The sequence below is a fragment of the Gossypium arboreum genome, chromosome 5 (genome assembly GCF_025698485.1).
Source record: "Gossypium arboreum isolate Shixiya-1 chromosome 5, ASM2569848v2, whole genome shotgun sequence".
NCBI lineage: Eukaryota > Viridiplantae > Streptophyta > Magnoliopsida > Malvales > Malvaceae > Gossypium > Gossypium arboreum.
The window spans coordinates 16,535,778-16,555,341 of record NC_069074.1 but is presented as its reverse complement, the minus strand read 5'-3'; the positions used below and the strand labels follow the sequence as shown (position 1 = coordinate 16,555,341).

General features: G+C 33.3%; 2 protein-coding genes across 4 annotated transcripts; one reads left to right on the top strand and one right to left on the bottom strand.

The window, feature by feature from the left end:
- Positions 1-8,696: 8,696 nt before the first annotated feature.
- LOC108485153 (kinesin-like protein KIN-7E) lies at positions 8,697-14,497 on the top strand. Of its 3 annotated transcripts, none has more exons than XM_053028621.1 (13): positions 8,697-9,243; positions 9,373-9,803; positions 9,926-10,015; positions 10,101-10,201; positions 10,282-10,395; positions 10,482-10,563; positions 10,682-10,749; positions 10,833-10,898; positions 11,055-11,179; positions 11,298-11,634; positions 11,738-12,928; positions 13,259-13,506; positions 13,636-14,497. In XM_053028621.1, the coding sequence occupies exons 2-13, from the start codon at positions 9,623-9,625 to the stop codon at positions 13,958-13,960; spliced, it is 2,928 nt and encodes a 975-aa protein (XP_052884581.1). In that variant the 5' UTR covers positions 8,697-9,243; positions 9,373-9,622; the 3' UTR covers positions 13,961-14,497. The 3 variants fall into 3 exon arrangements, with proteins under 3 accessions (XP_052884581.1, XP_017644487.1, XP_052884580.1); XM_017788998.2 differs by having other exon boundaries at positions 13,639-14,087; XM_053028620.1 differs by having other exon boundaries at positions 13,250-13,506; positions 13,636-14,087.
- LOC108486314 (protein ACCUMULATION AND REPLICATION OF CHLOROPLASTS 6, chloroplastic) lies at positions 14,146-18,205 on the bottom strand. The gene is made up of 7 exons (XM_017790304.2): positions 17,636-18,205; positions 17,309-17,539; positions 16,996-17,220; positions 16,394-16,654; positions 15,340-16,300; positions 14,905-15,038; positions 14,146-14,710 (listed from the first exon to the last, which is right to left on the bottom strand). Exons 1-7 carry the CDS (start codon positions 17,918-17,920, stop codon positions 14,420-14,422), a joined length of 2,388 nt encoding a protein of 795 aa, XP_017645793.1. The 5' UTR covers positions 17,921-18,205; the 3' UTR covers positions 14,146-14,419.
- Positions 18,206-19,564: the final 1,359 nt, after the last annotated feature.

Here is a 19,564-nt window from a genome sequence, read left to right as displayed (position 1 = left end):
GGACTAAGTTAAAAATTTTGTCAAATTTAAGAATTAAATGTTGTTTTATCTCTCTTTAATTTAGCATTTAACATTTTAAATTTTTTTCTTCTATTAAAATTTTAATAATAGACATCTTAACTTACTTTTTAATATTTACATAGTATTATATGTTAGATTTTATTAAAATAAATCTACAATATAACTTAATAAACCAGGATCTGTCATGTCAAATCATTAAGAATAAATCAAGAACAAAACTAGATGCGGAAACGTACCTGAATCCATGGATTTCTTGAAACTTTCTGGAACTTGGGGATTTGATTTTCCAAATTAGCACACAAGAAATTCAGAGAATATCTGCTCTCTCTTTCCTAATGATGGGATATTAGAAAAAATATCTTGTGTATAATTTGGGGACCATAACCCTAATATTTATAACCTTAGCATTCATATTCTAATTGGCCCATCATTAATTAGAATTTGATTAGAAAAGTATCTACACATATTTGACTCATACTTTATTTAATAATTAAAAGCCCAATAAAATTTTAACCAAATTAGATCACTTTTAAGTTGGGCTAACCTATCATGATAGTAAATAATAACATGTAATTATCCTTATTATATATGTGATGTCCAAATTTTCCAACAATCTCCCACTTGGACCACATATATATACTAATTATTTTATAGTTACATGTCATTATATAACCTTATGAGCTCAAAATTTTACTATCATATTCAAAAGGCATTCCGTACAATCTCGTCCATTAATTATGTTAACATAGAACCAAGGCGACTTTCGTTACAAATATTGTAACGCCCCTAACCCGAATCCGTCACCGGAATAGAGTTACGGAGCATTACCGGAGTTACCGATTCATTTATCAGATATTTCATTAATCCGATATCTTTTCTTTTCCACGTTCAAGTCTCGTATTCAAGTCATCCGGATCTTTATAAAGAAATTTGATCGTCGTTTTCATTTATTTCATGTTATAATACATTCAACTAATGCTCTAAACAAAATTATCATTTTACCCTAAACTTTTAATTAATGACGATTTCATCCTTAGGTTAAAATAAAATAAAATTATTGCAATTTAATCCTTATTTCCAGCCGTTATTCTCACACAAATTGATAACAACCTATGAATTCTATAAAATGTCAGAATTTTCCATAATTTCAACACTTTTCAATTTAATCCTTAAAACATGTTTTTCCATGATCTTGAGCTAAATTAATAATTTCATTCAATTTTGTAATTTAAATAATAAAATAATCCATTTCATGCAAATTGGTCATTTCTAACTTTTTTTTTCAAAATTGCCCATAAAATTTTACTTTTATTCAATTTAGTCCATGAGTCTAAAACATACAAATTAGCCATGCTAGCTGAATATTCATACATATTTTCCTCCTCCTCCTCTCCATTCCACATCCTTAATTTATATAACATGCAACAAGTAACATTATCAATAATTCCACTATTTACTTATGTATATTCAAAACTGTCCATTTGCGTCATAGTCACTAAATTATTTATATCTTAAGCTACAGAACTCGAAATTAAGATCCGCTAATTTTCTCTGAAACTAGACTTACTTATCTTATTACCATAACATTTTCAGAATTTTTGGTTTAGCCAATAAGTACGGTTTATTCTTTAAAGTTGCCCCTGTTCTGCTGTCTGACAGTTCCGACCCTTCTTCACTAAGAATTAATTATATCATCATACGAGATTCGGATGATGTTCCCGCTTATTTTTATTGAAAATAGACTCTTTAAGGATTTTAAACATATAAATTTAATCCCTTAATTATTTTTCTCAAATTTTTTATGATTTTCCAAAGTTAGAACAGGGGAACCCGAAATCATTCTGACATTGTCTCACAAAACTTATTATATCTCATGATTTACAATTCCATTGCTTATACCGTTTCTTCTATAAGAAACTAGACTCGATAAGCTTTAATTTCATATTTTATTTATCCTCTAATTATATTTTTACAATTTTTGGAGATTTTTCAAAGTTAGACTATTGCTGCTGTCCAAAACTGTTTTAGTGCAAAATGTTGATTTTCATTTTGCCCCAAATTTCACACTTCATACAATTCAGTCCTTATTTAATTAACCCCTCAATTAAACTAATTTTCTCAATTAATACTTTTACTAGAAATTATAAGTTATTTCATAACTATTGAAATTCAGAATTTCCACATAAAACTCTAACTTCAAACTCTTTTACAATTTAGGTCCCAAACATTCACTTTCTATTCAATTCTTTCAATAAAATCAGCATATAAACAATTTAAAGCTCTAATTCTATATCAAATAATCATATACTTCCAGCACATATTCATAGAAAGTTTCAATTTCTTTCATAGAATCAAGAACTAATGAATTCAACAAATGGACCTAGTTGTAAAAGTCACAAAAACACAAAAATTTCAAGAAATAATCAAGAATTGAACTTACTTGCAGTAAAAATATGAAAAACCAGCTTAAGGGAACTCTTCCATGGTGTTTTTGCTGATGAGAATGCAGAAAAATAAAGAGAAATCAAGATAATTCCACTTTAGTCCTAGCTTTATTAAGTAAATTTTGCAATTTTGCAATTTTTCCCTTATTTTCTTGGTGATTTCATGCTCTTGCCGTCCAGCCCAAATAGACTTTGGGTCTATTTTCCTTTTAAACCCTCTTTCTTTTATCATTTAAGCTATTTAATCATTTTCCACAATTTTGTATTTGATACAATTTAGTCCTTTTTGTTCAATTAGCTATCAGTACTTTAAAATTTCTTGACGAAACTTTAATACTAACTTATTAACACTCCATAAATATTTATAAAAATATTTATGGCTCGATTTAAAATTCCTGAGGTCTCGATACCTCGTTTTCAATTCTAATTATTTTAATATATATATTTTTTGTACATTTCACAATTTCAAAAATTTTCCTAACTTCACATTTAACTTATACTCACTAAATTAATAATATTTCCTACTCATTTTTCGGATTTAGTGATCTCGAATCACTGTTCCGACACCACTGAAAATTAGGCTGTTACAAATATCGTAACTAAATCCATCTATGATTACGTATATTAACACAACCAAATGACATAAATCAAGTATGGATGTGTAGCATGGAAATTACATGCAATATGATCTAAACATGTCTATTTCAACTGGTCCTCCTCGGTGAGATCAAATCTTACCAAAATCGAGTGTGAATAAACCAAATAAACTTTATTTCGCAGAAATAAACTTATTATCTTTAAACTGAAATAACTGAAAATGTGTCTATAACATAAAAGCATTTAAAAATACAAACTCCCACTAAAACCAAATATCCTTTAAATGACATTACACCCATATGAGCAATATGCTCTTATAAAACCTTAGGTGTAGTTCCTTAGTAAGTGGATCCGCAATCATGGAGTTTGTCCTAATATGCTTTATAAGCATTTAACCACTCTGAACTTTTACTTTAACAACCAGGAGCTTAAAGTCTTTGTGTTTTGACTTTAATGTGCTACTGTTGCTATTGGAATAAAAGACTGCAATTTGTTTTCACAATTTGCACGTTAGTGACAAAATCTTGTATCCATGTTCCATCAAAATCAGAGTCTATATACCTGATGATCTCTAACTTATTAGACCTCAAATATGTGAGCATGTAATCTTTTATTCTCTGAAAATACCTTATAACCCTCTTGGATGCTATCTAATGGTCCAAACCAGGGTTGCTTAAAATATCTGCCTAACATCCCAATAGTGTATACAAGATTCCAATGTATACAAACCTGAACATACATTAGACTTTCCACTGCTAAAATGTAAAAATCCAATGCATTTTTGTAATCTTAATATCATTCTTAGGGCATTGATTGAGGCTATACTTATTATTGACAAGCAGTATGTCATTAACTTATAAAACCAAATATAAAACTTTACTCCCACTAAACTTATGGTATAAACAATTATCAACAAAATTCATCTCTAAACCGAATGAGATAATCATTTGGTAAATTTTGTAATATTATTGACGAGAAGTCTACTTAAGCCCATAGATGAAGTTCTTTAATTTGCAAATCATTACTTTTGTATCATCAGACACAAAATTTTCTAATTGCACCATATAAATGTATGATCAATGTTACCATTGAGAAACCATTAACTTAATATTCATCTGATGTAGCTTAAGGTCAAAATATTCCACTAAAGCTATTATAACCCTTTCTCTAGTGGACTTTTTAATGACATTCATTCTTGAGGTTGTTGAGTTTGTTCTTATGGAACAATTACCTCATCTTGAATAGGGAGTTGTTTAACATTGTCTTATTGAGGTTCTAGATTCACTTCTTAATCAATGATAGGTATGAGAGTCTAAACATCATCAAAAGTCATAGTAGGAACTGAGTTAGAATCCAATTACTCCTCAAAAGCAATGTTTCTAACCTTATTTCTCCCCTAAACTCAACATCCTCAAAGAATGTTGCAATTCTTGTCTCAAAAATATTCCTAATTGTGGGATCATAAAATTCATAGCCCTTAGATTGCTCAGAATTTCCTTAACCCTTAACTTTACAAACATCAAAAAAATTATAAGTGATGTCATTTCAACCTTATCGTTTTTAGCAAAACGTTTCTCAATTTCATCAAGAAAACCTTGGCCTGAGTAATCTTTTCAGATTCTATGCCCTTAAAGGCTTCTAAATGTTGTGCTTCATGATCATTAGACTCATGCAATTTGAACGATTCCACCTCTCAAAATCCCTTTTAACATAGGGGGTGCTTTCCGCAGTGAGAGGTGCGAGTAGTTTTTCCTTTAGTGCAAGGTCTATGTTCATATAGCCAAGCACTATAAGTAAGTGCCTTTTCCATTCATTGAAATTAGCCCCATTAAGTATGGGTATAGAATTTATATTAGCAGATATTGTGGTAGTAGAATATGAATTAGCTGAATATAGAACAAAAAATAAATAAAAATAAGCTCACATCAATATTCATAGTAAACAATAAATTCAGGATAATGACTAATCCCATCTCAAGATACCAAACACAACATTAATATCAAGTCTTTGTACAGTAATATTAATAGTAAGCGGTACTCTTGTTGTAGCAATCAAATATTGACAATAAAACTATATCAAACAATGAATTAATCTTTGGACTAACTTATTGCTCATATAAAATACCTTATAATTGTCACACATTTATCACCACAGATGTCGTTGTAATTCCGCCAAATATTAACTTACCTTTGGGTAAATTAATAAGCGCATGAATCATAAAAACATATAATCATCTTAATATTTCAAATAAACTAATTTACATAAAAGAGGTCACTTTGGCGGCATTTTGTTTCAACTAATTTATTTAAAATATTAGACATCCTTAATTAAAAGCCAAAATCTGAATTTTTTTGTTTCAAAATATTTACCTTAATTTCATTTTTCAATCAAATTAAAAGATAATAATAAATATTTATATATATATTTATCCTAAAACAACATACAATGATGTTGGCAAATATAATAATAGTTGAATAAATCATAAACCATAGACAACTTCACATAAGACTTCAAATTTAAACCAAAATAATTTGAATAAAGGTAAACCTCATCTTAAGATATCGGACACTCCATTAATATTTCATCTTTGGACAAAATATTAATTTGTAAGTGATATCTTGGTGTAGTAATCAAACATTGACAATAAGAGCGTGTCGAATAATAAATCTTCCTTTGGGCCAATTTATTACTCACATGTAAAACTGAATAGCCGTCACATGTTTATCACCATAGTTGCACATGTAATATTATTAACCTTCACTTGGGCCAATTAACATAATTTAAGTTACATGCACACAAACTTTTATATTTTAAAATAAAATAATTTAAACAAAAAAAATCATCACTTTGGTGACTTTTTGCTTCAATTAAGTTATTTTAAAATATATATAAACATATCAATATTCAAATTTAAATTTTCTCAATAGTCAAATGTCAAAACTAATTTTTTTTATTGCTTTATAGACTCTGAAATAACCCAAAATAAGTTTGTCTTAATAATGCAATAAAAAAAACAAAAACCTTAATTTTTTTTTGACTATTTCCTTCCTTTTTTTTTTCCAAAATCATATATCAAAACCAAACAGAAATCAAGTAGTGGTTCAAAGCCAAATAATTAACAAGCACATGTATTCATAATTTTGGCATGGATAAAAATACCAAAGCAATTCACGCATATACATGTATTCATAATCAAATAGAAAAACTTATCCTAAATTTACCATGTAAATCCAAAGTTGTATTTATGATTAAACAAATATTCACATAAATACTTGAAAAATATTTTCAAGCCAATAAATCTCAAAAACAATATCATAATAGTTGACATGTCCCACAATTCATATAATAAATCATATCATCATAATTTAACCAAATATTTAGAATCATAAGATGCCAAAACTTAAGATTATATAACCAAATTTAAAACCAAAATATTTAAATATGTATATAGTTGACATGAATTTGCACCAAAGCACCCATAAAATTGAATATATAACCATAACAAAAAATTAACTTCAATGATATCTATCAAAACTTAATTTCACCAATTAAACTATAAAAATATCTTATTGAATAATGGTTATAAACGTCATTCACATAAACTATAATCATGCGTTAATCATCAAAATCATTGATATGCATATAATATATATACACACACAAATATAAAAACAATCTGGCTTGCCTTATATATTTCATGTAAACTCAAATTTATATTCATGACTAAAAACATTATTATAAAACTTCTTTATACTCACAAATACTTAAAAAATCCATAACCACAAAATATAAATAGAATCCCAAATTATATAAAAGTTTTTATATGTGCAACTACTTATGAAAATTCATAACCATCATATTTAAAATAAATAATCCCAAATATTTTAATTTTAGTCATATTCCATAAAGACTAAAACTTACATAAAATAATTATAAAAGAAACCAAAAGTAATCATTAGTATATATGAATTGAATTCAATTGTGAATATAATTCATCATAAATAAAGATAAAAGATGATGATTCTATATATATTCAACTACAAATAGAAAATTTAAAATAAATAGTACGAAAAAAAATATATCTTATCAAGTGAATAACTTTCAAAGTCAATTATACAACTCAATTGGAATTCTTCAATTGCAAAAAAGTTGTAAGTCTGTAATTTTAATTTAATAATGACTTTATCAAAACTTATAAAATAATTGTGTAAAAGAAGAGAAAGAAATCTCACAAATCAATTTTTATCAATTGATTATAAATAAATATATAAACCTTCATCTTTCGAATAGCATATGCAAATATTAAACTAGATTATATTTATAAAACTTTAAAACTTTATTTAAACAATCAAAACCCAAAATTTATCAAGAATCTCAAAGATTCAACATAATATATAATTAAAATATCAAATTCATAAAATTAAAAAAACGAATCAATCCAAAATTAATAAATAATAAATTCATTCTCAATGATTCAATATGACGAGGCTCTGATACCACTTGTTAGATTTTATTAAAATAAATCTACAATATAACTTAATAAATCAGGATCTGTCATGTCAAATCATTAAGAATAAATCAAGAACAAAATTAGATGCGGAAACGTACCTGAATCCATGGATTTCTTGAAACTTTCTGGAACTTGGGGATTTGATCTTCCAATTTAGCACACAAAAAATTCAGAGAATATCTACTCTCTCTTTCCTAATGATGGGATATTAGAAAAGATATATTGTGTGTAATTTGGGGACCATAACCCTAATATTTATAACCTTAGCATTCAAATTCTAATTAGCCCATCATTAATTAGAATTTGATTAGAAGAGTATCTACACATATTTGACTCATACTTTATTTAATAATTAAAAGCTTAATAAAATTTTAACCAAATTAGATCACTTTTAAGTTGGGCTAACCTATCATGATAGTAAATAATAACATGTAATTATCCTTATTATATGTGTGATGTCCAAATTTTCCAACATTATATATTTAATTTTACATGATATAGATTAGGAAAATTAGCAAAAAATTGTCAATTTTAAAACATATTTAGCAAAATAGGCCATTTTTTCATATTAATGTAAATAGGTTAATTTTAGAGAGAGAAAAAAAAACATGTCCTATTGGACATGTTTTCAGTTGAGGTGACAGAAAAAACATCGTGTAGGACATGCTTTCAACGTCCTTGCTATCATCTCAGCTGAAAAAGCGTCATATCATGCTAATGTAGAAAGGGGGTAAGATAACAACATGGCGTTTTAAAAGAGAAGAGAAAAAAAATGTGCACTGGAATAATTATAAAGAAGTCCCTAAATTTTAGTCAAAAGTAAAAAAAAAAAGTCGCATGTTGTCATTCAATTGATTAATGTGCTACGTCAGTCATTTGCCAGTGGATTAAAGAAATTTTTAATTGCAGTGACTAATTTGAATAATTATCTTATTTAGAGGGAGTAAATTGAATAAAAAAATTTAGAGCGACTAAAATAACAACTTTGTTTTTTTTTAAAAAGCAATTGATTTTGGGGTTTTTTAAAAAAAATTGATTTTGGTTTTTTTTTATTGAAAAAAAATTGATTGATATTGGCATTCGAAGGATATAAATGGGGTTGAAAAGATAAATTGGATACAGATGTTGCTTTAAAAAGAATGTAATGTCTTTGGACAGGGTGGCGAGAGCGGTAATACTTGGAAAATTAAAGGTTAAAAAATAGCAAGACCAGAATCTACATGTCCGATTTGTTAATGGGGGGTGGTGGCGGTTATGTTTGAAAGGTCGGTAGTATTCCAAGTCAGAAAGAGAAAGTGCAAGGAGGCAAAGGTCTAGGACATCGCCTTTGTTTTTCCATTTTGCATCGCAATTCGCAATGCTGTCTTTTACTCGCATTTCTTCTTCTTCTCTCTTTCTCTTCCCAAAATTCAATGTAGGGTCAGATAGGCGGAGAAGAAGGAAAGGAAGCGCTGTTGGCTTTTGTTTTCCCTCTTTCTCGGAATTTTTATGCATCTTGTCTAGCTGTTTTCCCAACCTTTTCTATTTTCTTTATTCACCATCATTTTTTCCTTTTAAGAAGAAAGAGGAAAAATTTTCATCTATTTATTCCATTTGCATTTTTTATTTATTTCGGACATTTGATTGATTTCATTTCAAAGCTCAACCGTTTGCTTAAATTGAAGCTCCAAGGTGAGACGTTTTTCTGGATTACAATTTTTATTTTTATTTTTCATGTTCAAAATTTTGAATTTTCTCTCTTTTATCCTTGGTATACCTATATAGATGTTAATTTATTCCGTTTCTGATTTGAAAATTAAGAGGCGGGAAAACAGAGAAAAAGGCTTCGACGTTGACAAAAACATAAACCATTTTTGTTAAAATCGTATCGGAGCAACATCTGGGGAAAAACAGGTCATAATTTCTCTCCTTCAATACAGAGAGCTTTAAGGATTTTTTTTGGGGCCTGGTTCAGATCATAGACAGGCCTTTACCTTGAAATAAAAGGATAAAAATTGTTATTTGATTGTGAAAAAGACCCGAAGAAAACAAAAATTTAGGATAAGAGACAATGAGTGAAGAATTGCAACTCCATGAACAAGGAGAGAAAATTTTTGTTTCTATTAGATTAAGGCCATTGCAAGATAAAGCAAGGAACCGTATATGTGATTGGGAATGTGTTAACAATGACACCATCGTTTTCAAGAATAGTTTACCCGAACGTTCCATTTTCCCTGCCGCCTACACATTTGGTAATCATTTCGTGAACCACTTGCTTAATTTTTTTCTTTGCCAAATAATTTTCCCTTTTGCGAATCCAGATCGTCTTCTAATCATAGTACTGTTTTTTGTTTACCAATTTCGTTGTGAATAGACAGAGTATTTGACAGTGAATCCAATACGATTCAAGTGTACGAGGAAGGAGCCAAACACATTGCACTTTCAGTACTCGAGGGTATCAATTGTAAGTGTTCTTTGTTCCTTGTTATTCGAGTCTATTACTATATAATCAATTCAAAATATTTCTACATTTTTTTTTTGGCCTGCAGCAAGCATATTTGCATATGGGCAAACAAGTAGTGGCAAGACATATACAATGAGGGGCATCACTGAATATGCAGTATCGGATATATATGACTGCATAGAGAGGGTAATGATATATTAATTTAGGATTATATTTTCTCGTATTGGTTTTTGTAGATGACATTTTGTTTTTGATCAATATGTTAGCAAGAAGAAAGAGATTTTGTGGTGAAATTCTGTGCCATGGAGATATATAATGAAGCCGTGAGAGACCTCCTTAGCCCAGATAGTTACCCACTTAGAGTGCTGGATGATCCAGAGGTACAAATTTCCCCCCTTCTTTATGCTTTCTGGTCGTCTTTTTGTATGAGCATAACCTTTTTAGAACACTGTTTTCACTTCAACAGAGGGGAACGGTTGTGGAGAAACTTACTGAGGTGGCTCTAAGAGACAGGGACCATCTTCACGAGCTCCTTACAATCTGTGAAGGTGAAGTATTTCTCAAACATTCATGGAACTGTATTTGTTTGCTGTTTCTTTGGGGTTTTTTTCTTTTCTTTTTCACTAGATGACATTATATATGCAATTTGGTATGGGATTTGCTCAGCTCAAAGGCAGATAGGAGAGACAGCTTTGAACGAAACTAGCTCGAGATCACATCAGATTTTGCGCCTGGTAGGCATGCCTACTTGAGTTAACTTTCATTTATTAGAATTGAGCCTAGTCTTACTACTATGTTCAATGATGCAATCTTGCAGACAATTGAAAGTTCAGCCCGTGAATATGCTGGAGCTGGAAATTCAAGCATTCTTGCAGCTTCTGTGGTATGATACAATTAAATTATTAAAAGACAATGCATTTATGTTGTTTCAAATGGGAATCATTGAAATAATAGAGACAATATTAGAAATTGAATTTGTAAGTACTAAATGGTAACGTGAAGTTTAACAAGGAAAATTTGACTCTTTTTATTGGTACAGAATTTTGTTGATTTAGCAGGAAGTGAACGAGCTTCTCAGACCTCAGCTGCTGGTACAAGATTGAAAGAAGGCTGCCATATAAACCGGAGTCTACTAACTCTTGGGACTGTGATTCGCAAATTAAGGTTGAGCAATTCTTTTCATTTTTATTAAGAAACAAATATTGTAGGAGATATGTTGGTCTTTTAACTCGTTAAAAACATATATTCTTTCTGGCCAATTAACTGGGATGACACTTTGCAGCAAGGGAAGAACTGGCCACGTACCATATAGAGACTCAAAGTTGACACGCATACTCCAGAATGCCTTAGGAGGAAATGCGAGAACAGCCATCATTTGTACGATGAGTCCTGAGCGCATTCATGTTGAACAATCAAGAAACACTCTCTTGTTTGCTAAATGTGCTAGGGAGGTAAGAACGAATGCGCAGGTGAATTTAATTATGTCAGATAAGGCATTGGTAAAGCAATTACAAAGAGAACTGGCTAGACTGGAGAAAGAAATGAGGAGCCTGGGATCAGCTTCAGTTAAAGGAGATACTGCTGGTGTGCTGCGAGAGAAAGAAAAACTCATTGGACAGGTGCTTAGACCAACTTCAGAAAGCTGTTTCATACGTGCCCTGGTTTAAATGATTTACTCTTATTAACCTGGTTCCCCCCCCCCCCCATTTGGAGAACCTACAGATGGCCAAAGAGATAGAAGATTTGACTTGGCAACGTGATCTTGCTCAATCTCGAGTTGAAAATTTGCTACTGTCCGTTAGAGAAGTTCAAATGCTAAAGCAGTCAACAAATTCATCAAAAGTGGCCAAGGTTCCCTGTAAGGTTAGTTCGAACAAGCGTGAGGATACTGTTGCACCTAGTGCCAACAATCAATATCTCGGGCTTGCTGAGAATCCTGAAGAGGATTTTCTACTCGATGGCATGACTCCAAAGTTTGTTGGGCCTGATCCATGCAAGGATTGGGAGATTTTTGAAAAAATGGATCAAGAATTTGAAGACAGGGAAGTTCCATGCGTTGAAATTGGAGACTCAAGAAATACGATGAATAAAGAAGCTGGAGTTCACTTTTTGAGTCTTCACAACAATGAAGGAAAATTAGGCATGGAGGAGGCCATTGTCAAGAAAACAGGAGCTGACGACTTCATGACCGATCCTAAAAATATTGAAGGAAAATTAACCGTGAATGAGTCAAGTATTGAGAAGCAAGAAGGTGATGGTTTCTCCACTGATCCTGAGAACAAACAAGGAAAATTAGGCATGATTATTACCACGAATGAGAATGTAGTAACATCCCCACGACAGGAAGATTTGCAATCAATTCCTGTTTATAATGATCAAACTTACAAGGGCTTGAACCAAAGAATTCATGAGCTGCAAAGGACTGTCAATTTTCTTGTCAATGTTCAGCATGTAGACCAGTCGCCTAGCTTCTCAGATATATCTAGCTCTAATAGCAGGAGGAGCCTGAGCAGAAGCAAAAGCTGCAAGGCAGTTGTCTCTACTGTGCCATCTTCACCTTACTTTGAAAAGGAAGCACTGAATGAAAGCACACCCCTTTTCACTGGAGTAGAAAGGGACTTCGTTGAAAGACCAAGAGACCTTTACCAAAAGTTTTCTGAACTGAAATTTGACAATATAAGCGAAAATATGTCCAGGAGAAATTCTCGAACTTCAGTTAGTAGCAGCTCTGTGGATACGTTAAATCTGAAAGATTTAGATGCTGAAGACACTTTTGGTGCAACCAATTTTCCTCCACGACCGTGGAAGTCAATTAGCGAGGATCCTTTGGGAAGAATTTCCACCTCCACTGTTTTAGCCGCTGGCGGCAGTCCAACGAAACAGCCCTCAAAAAAGCAAATTGATAACAACTCGGTAAGAAGATGAACCTCCTTCCTCTCTTTTTCTTGTTTCTCAAACAAAATCAATATTTCATAGCAGCTTTTGTAGGTTGATTTCTTATATTATAGTAGCTTACTTATCAGTAAAAATGCATGATCTTGGAATAAGAGATTATGATAACTATCTTCCTGCTTGTTAGGTAAGGTTATTCGTAAGATTTATGTGAAGCATAAATTGATGCTGCACTTTCGGCATGAAGATATCTAGTATTGACTTTTGACATTTTTATGTTTTATCTCTGATGATAACTGGCAAATAACATATTTCCTTTAACATGGAATGGTTACGGATGAGATAATAAAGGATGACAAGCAACTACAGTCTAATTGGCCCTCAGAATTTGAGGAGAAGCAGAGACAGATAATTGAACTTTGGGATGCATGCAATGTATCATTATCCCATAGAAGCTATTTCATCCAGCTTTTCAAGGGTGATCCTTCTGACTGTTTGTATATGGAGATAGAGCTCAGAAGATTGAAGTTTCAAAAGGACTCAATATCAGACGACAATGGTTCTCAGAGAGAGAGTCCAATTTGCACAACAGCTTCAGGGTAAATTTTAGCTTATCTTAATTGAACAGCATACCGCACAATTGTACATTCAGGCATAGGGAATTACTTTTATGTGATTCATCTTCAATTCAATACAAAACGGTAACTTTTCTTCTTTTTTTACTGTAGCAGTGAGAAGGAATTGATTCGTGAGAGAGTAATGTTGAGCAAGCAAATACGAAGTAAGTTATCAAGAAAGCAAAGAGAAGAACTGTACAAGAAGTGGGAAATTGATTTGAACACAAAGCAGAGGAGTTTACAAGTGGCACGCCTTGTATGGACAGACACCAAGGACATGGAGCATGTAAGGGAGAGTGCTGCTGTGGTGGCCAAGGTGCTAGGATTCGTGGAACCAAGTCAAGCCCCCAAGGAGGTAGTTGGGCTCAGCATCTTGCCCAGATTTCTAAGCCGAAGATCTCACAGCTGGAGTCTCAGACTCCCTTCCCTGTTTTAGAAGACGTTGAGGATAGAGCGAATATATCTAGTTGACATCATGTTCTTGTCATTTCTAACTCCTAAGTCTCGATTGTAAATTGAAAGGCATATAAAGTTAAATCAGATTTTAGTCACAGATTCATTTTGATTCTTTCTTTGCTCATTGTTTTTCATATAACACATAATAAATGTAATGAAGGAATATTCTTCCAAGGACTTGTAAATTATATCCAAATAGCATAATTCCCAGTTTTTAGGTCCAATTAGAGGCATAGATATGTGACCCACGAAACCTGAATAATCAAACAAGACAATAAGAAGAGGAGGTTAGCTTGCCTCTTTTAATTTGAACTGCTTGCATGACTGGAAAACGCTAACTCTTGTTTTCTCAAACAATATAACAAATATAGCTACGTAAAAAGGCAAAGCTGGTAACCACATTGGAGCTTTCAGGCTTTTTATGCTTTATACATCATAGTTAAGATTTGTAGACAGATCCTTCAGTGATTTTCCAGCCTGAGTTGGAACAAGACATCTCATATCTCGTGGTGTAGGAGTTTACATTAGAGGCATTGTTCTCCGGATGATGAACATCAGTCAAGCAGGTGGATTCTTCCAGAGTAGCTTCGACTACAGCTCGCTGGCCATCTAGTGAAAGGGTAACACTGTCAATAGCCATGTTCAGTAGACTATATTCATATACCCAACCAAGCTGAGCGATTTCGGCTGCACGATCTGTCCATGTCTTCAACATTTGACCATCCAGAACCTGGCAGTTTTCTCAGTGTTATGAAAAAGGCACAGGAGTCCTAATGAAGCCTTGGAAAGTCTCCGAAAGCTATCTACTTATAAAACTCAACATAACCAGCTATCCCAAAATGAACAGAGTCCAGTTCTTAGGGCAGTTCTCAAGATTCATATTTGCAGGAATTCCAGAATAGAAAATGAACAGCATATTATTACCTCTGGCAATTTATCAAGGCGGTGATCAGGTCCAAACGCCTCAGATTTAATGTTCTGCCACTTGCGAACAATGCCTTCTGCAATTCTTGCATCCATTCTAGGAAATTCTTGCAAAGACTTTTCATCTACTGATCCTGCAAAGTTTAAGGAAGTTTTGAGCACCACTAATTATGGAAAAACAGGACGACTTTGAAGGATTTGACTAACTTGGACATATCTTGTTAAGAGGGAGAAAAATCCTGCCCCCTCCCAACTTAAAATAATATAATAGAAAACAGGTGCAGTATTAGCGATACAAATAATAAGGCTGAAAAAGGATCAATATTTAACAGCAATCCCGTCCTAAGCCATTCTAGAAAATACTTCACGTATTGGAAATAATGCTGCATTATGCTGAAATTTTACTTATTTACCACATTTACTATCAAGTCATACCTACATTGATGACATCAGTTGCCATAGCTGGACTGATGCCTTTACCGGTCACTGATGAACTAAATTTACCAGATAAAAACTTCAAGCCAACCAATGTCATCACTCCAATTACCACACCAGCAGACATGATCTTGACACTGGCATCTTTAATTTTGTCACTTATTGTTTCTTCTTCATACATTCCTTCCAAACTGCTTATTCCAGGAACCTCAGCTAGGATGGCAGAATCCTCTTGATCAGGCTTTCCAAGAGTTTCCTCACTTTCAACAGGAAGAAAGTTGTTCATCTCACCATCTAATTGATGTCTCGCAGTCTCTTCTGAGCGACGAAGGGGAAACACCTTCTGCAATGCCTGAATTGCACTAGCCTTTACATGATCAAGAACTGCAGTAGCCTCCGCACCTATCCTCACTATAGCTGCGGCTGCAGCCAAGGGTGAACCACCTGCTCCCTCAAGCCTTTCTAAATATCTCAGGACAGTGGGATCATCATAATAATCTCCAAGCTTGAATTGTATATCTTTGGTGTCTCTAAATCTGGGAAAAACCACCTCCATTAGCCATGCCTCCAGCAGTTTGCAAAGCCCAGGAAGATCTCTGTCATCGTCATCCTTTGAGTTTTCCAAGACAAATTCTACAATAGATGTATTTCTATAAGGGGAGCTATCACTGTCTAAGCCCAACCACAAACGGCACTCATCAAGCTCCCCCACGAGCAATGAACAGAGACCCCTCTCCAAAGCAAAGTCTATCTCACGGTTTCTGACAGGAGCATAGAGAGAGACACTGTTCTCAAGAGTTGTTACCTTAGTCTGCTGAAGCTGCTGGAAGAGGTTATCAGCATCTCTTATGAGATGAGGTTTCTTGTTTAAAAATGCTTGAGCAACAAGTGCAAGTGCTACTCCATAAACTTCGAAACTTTCTGCAGGAATATTGCTTGGAGTGGCCGCAAATAGATCAACCTGCTCATAGGAAAGGAATTAAAACTAAAGAAAAACCAAGAGACCAATCAGAAAGCCTAGAAGGCAAAATGAATAATAGTGAACATACAATACCTGTTCAGCTGCTGTCATGCACAAGAAGGCCTGATTCATAAAATCTTCACGGGTAAAACCTCCTGCGATTGCAGCAGCTCCTCCTCCACCAACAGCCCATAATATGTTGCGTACACCATAAAGACCCTCCGCTCTCTTTGTCCGATATGCATCATCAAGGGGCAAGGCTAGAAGTTCCAGAACACAACGTGGGGTAATCTCTTCTAATGTCTCATCAATCTGTGACTGCAAATCCGGAGCAAGACTGCTGGCACCTTCCTCCTGCATGCTCCATAGAACGGATTTATCAAGTATCATGTAATATACAAGTTTAGAAACCAAAAAAATGTCAGTTGATCTATGCATGACCTCTGTCTGCATCTAGGTTCACTACAAGCTGCTTTTACTATGCATAAGTTACCTCAGTTAAATACTAGTAATACAAAAACATTCTATACATTTCTTTGGTTACTCATTGTTTGGTGATAGGCAGACTTCAGAACACCACGGTAATAGCGAACCCACCAATTTACAATTAATCTAGACAACCACATAGTCAAACACAATTTCATCAATATAGCAGCAAAATTTACAAATGGAAGTAGAAAGTTGTACTCAAGTACCTGCAACAGCTTCAAAGCCCTCTCAAGCACCTCACAACCACCAATGAAATCTGGAGGATCCAAAGCCATAGCATCCCTCGACAAGTCCACATAAGCCAGGGCCATTGCCAGAACGACATCCTGTTTAAATGCCTTGGGCAGCCTCTCTCTCAGCAAACTCTCCCCAATTTGAAGCACCACTTCAGTCTCCCCAGCTTCTTGCAACACGCACAATGCTCCAGGAACCTACATTTACCACATTTTCTCAATAACCAAACACAAATTAAAAAAAGAAAAAAAAAGAAAAGAAAAGAAGAAGATAAAATGCAATTACCTTGTTCCAGGGGACATGAGTGATGATAGTGTCACGCTCATCGTCGACAAGACCTTGGTTGTAATTTCGTCTAGAGCCAGGGTTAGATAGGGTTTCACAGGCAGCTAGAAGAATCTGTCTTCGGCTAACTATAGTGTCTTGACTGAACCCATATTGAGGCGGTTTCGAAACCCTTGCTTCATAGGCTCTTTTGATTCCGTCACCTAAGAAATGAGTCTCGGCTCCTAAAACCTGCATTTGAAAATGATAGTTTTTAAATAACTCCAATTCCCAAAATTAAAACGAAAAAAAAAATCAAAGGAAGTGAAGAGTTACTGTGCGACTGACCTTGTAGAAATCAAGGGGAATGGAAACGTGGCGTTCGGGAGGAGAAGGGGCGAGAAGGGGAGGGTAAGGGGGAGAAAGAGTGGCGGTTGAGGAGGAAGAAGAGGAGACGGAATTATCGGGGGCAGGGAGAAATTGGAAGTCAGCAAGGAGGCGCTCGGCCCATTTACTGGCGGAGCAGACGATGGTAGTTGAAGGGTGGTGGAGTCTGGAGGGTTTAGGAGGGTGGAATAAAGGAGTAAGTGTAGGAGTGCACAGCCCGATGCTAATGCGCCTCAAAGATTCCATCTTTGGGGTTCTGTGAGATCAAAAAAGGGAAAATATAAAATAAAGAACTAAAATCTTGTTCAAAGAATTCAGCTGCTAGGCTTCTCCCATTCGATAGATAATCAACATTATTCCAGCAAATTTAACATTTCTAAGTTAATTATCTCACCAATGTGTTGTAGTCTTGTTTCTAATCATAAAAAACTCCCTCCTAGTTTGGTTAGGATATTTGGGCATTACCTGTTTAAACCCTCCCAATTAGGAGGCTGCATAACTTAATCCAATCAAATTAATTCCTTCAAAAATTAGGTAAAAGGTTTCCTCAAACTTTTATTTTCAAATAATCCCCTTCAAAAACCCATAATTAATCAAAATTAATAACACAATACATTATATATACAAGCCCAATATGTTTTACCTATCTATAATATATACTATATTATGGTATAGCTATTATATATGTAAAGATTCCGTCACATTTTAAAATTAAAATTTAAGTATGATTATTATTTATAAAAAAAGTAGTAATTTTATATTTTGTTAGTATTATTCATGCATTAATTGGTGCGTAATATTTTAGTAGGTGTAATCGTAATTAAGTGAAATGAATTAGTGTAACTAGTACAAATCGAAATTTTCATCGGTGCAATATATAGAGTTAAGTAATTTATTTTATTATAGAATAGCGCACATCAATTGATGCTGTTAATACTGATGCGAAATCATCTACATTTATTAGATTGTAAAGATAGCTAAACCAAATGGAACTATAACAATTAATATAATATAACTGGCTAAAGAAAATATACTGTGAAAAATAGAAAGGAAGCAACAAATGTCCCTTAGAGTAGAAGGTAAAGGAAGAAGTAATAATTTCAGCAGCTGTGATAGAAGTCTATTAAAATGATGGTGAAGAAAAGTATTATGTAAACAAGAATTGTGAATCAAAGTTAATGCACAAACAAAACCTAACAACAGCAACAATGTCATGGTAGTATCACCACAACAACAGCAATCAACCCAAGCCAGTAATGTGCATAGAGAATTATTTAAACCTCAATCTGTCTTTTAATTGTCTTGGGACAATATAGAATTTTTGAATCATTTAGCTCAACATAGATGATGCCATCTAACTTTGAATATTGTAAAAATAACTCGGTCGAGAGGAAACGTGGTGCATAAGCAAACCTAGAAGCAACCTAATTGAAATCAATATAGCAACCCAAATTTGAAAGGCTATATAAGGGTTTTCTTTGAAAGGATATAAAAGTATCACATATTTAGTTAGAGAATGTCTACTGAGAAACTTCTTTTTTTCCCCCAAGATTAGATTCTCTTTTGGAAGCTTCGGGAATTGGAAATTTGTTAGCCACATTGGATTTCATGAAAGAATTAATCAGCATGTCAGTCCTGGATGGAGTCACCCTGTTCAATTGTGTTTGTAATTCTTAGTTAGGCCCTTGGATATATCCTCAAAATTTTTTACCTGCTTTAATGTTATCGTATGAATCTTGTTACTGTATCCAAAGTTGGTTCAGAGTTCACAACTCCAACCTGCCCATCCACATTCAATATGGTCATGATCTAAACAATGCGTATCAGTTTCCCTCTGCATCTTGTTGCCACTGTCAAATTTGTCAGATTTTAACTTCGATTAAAATGTAT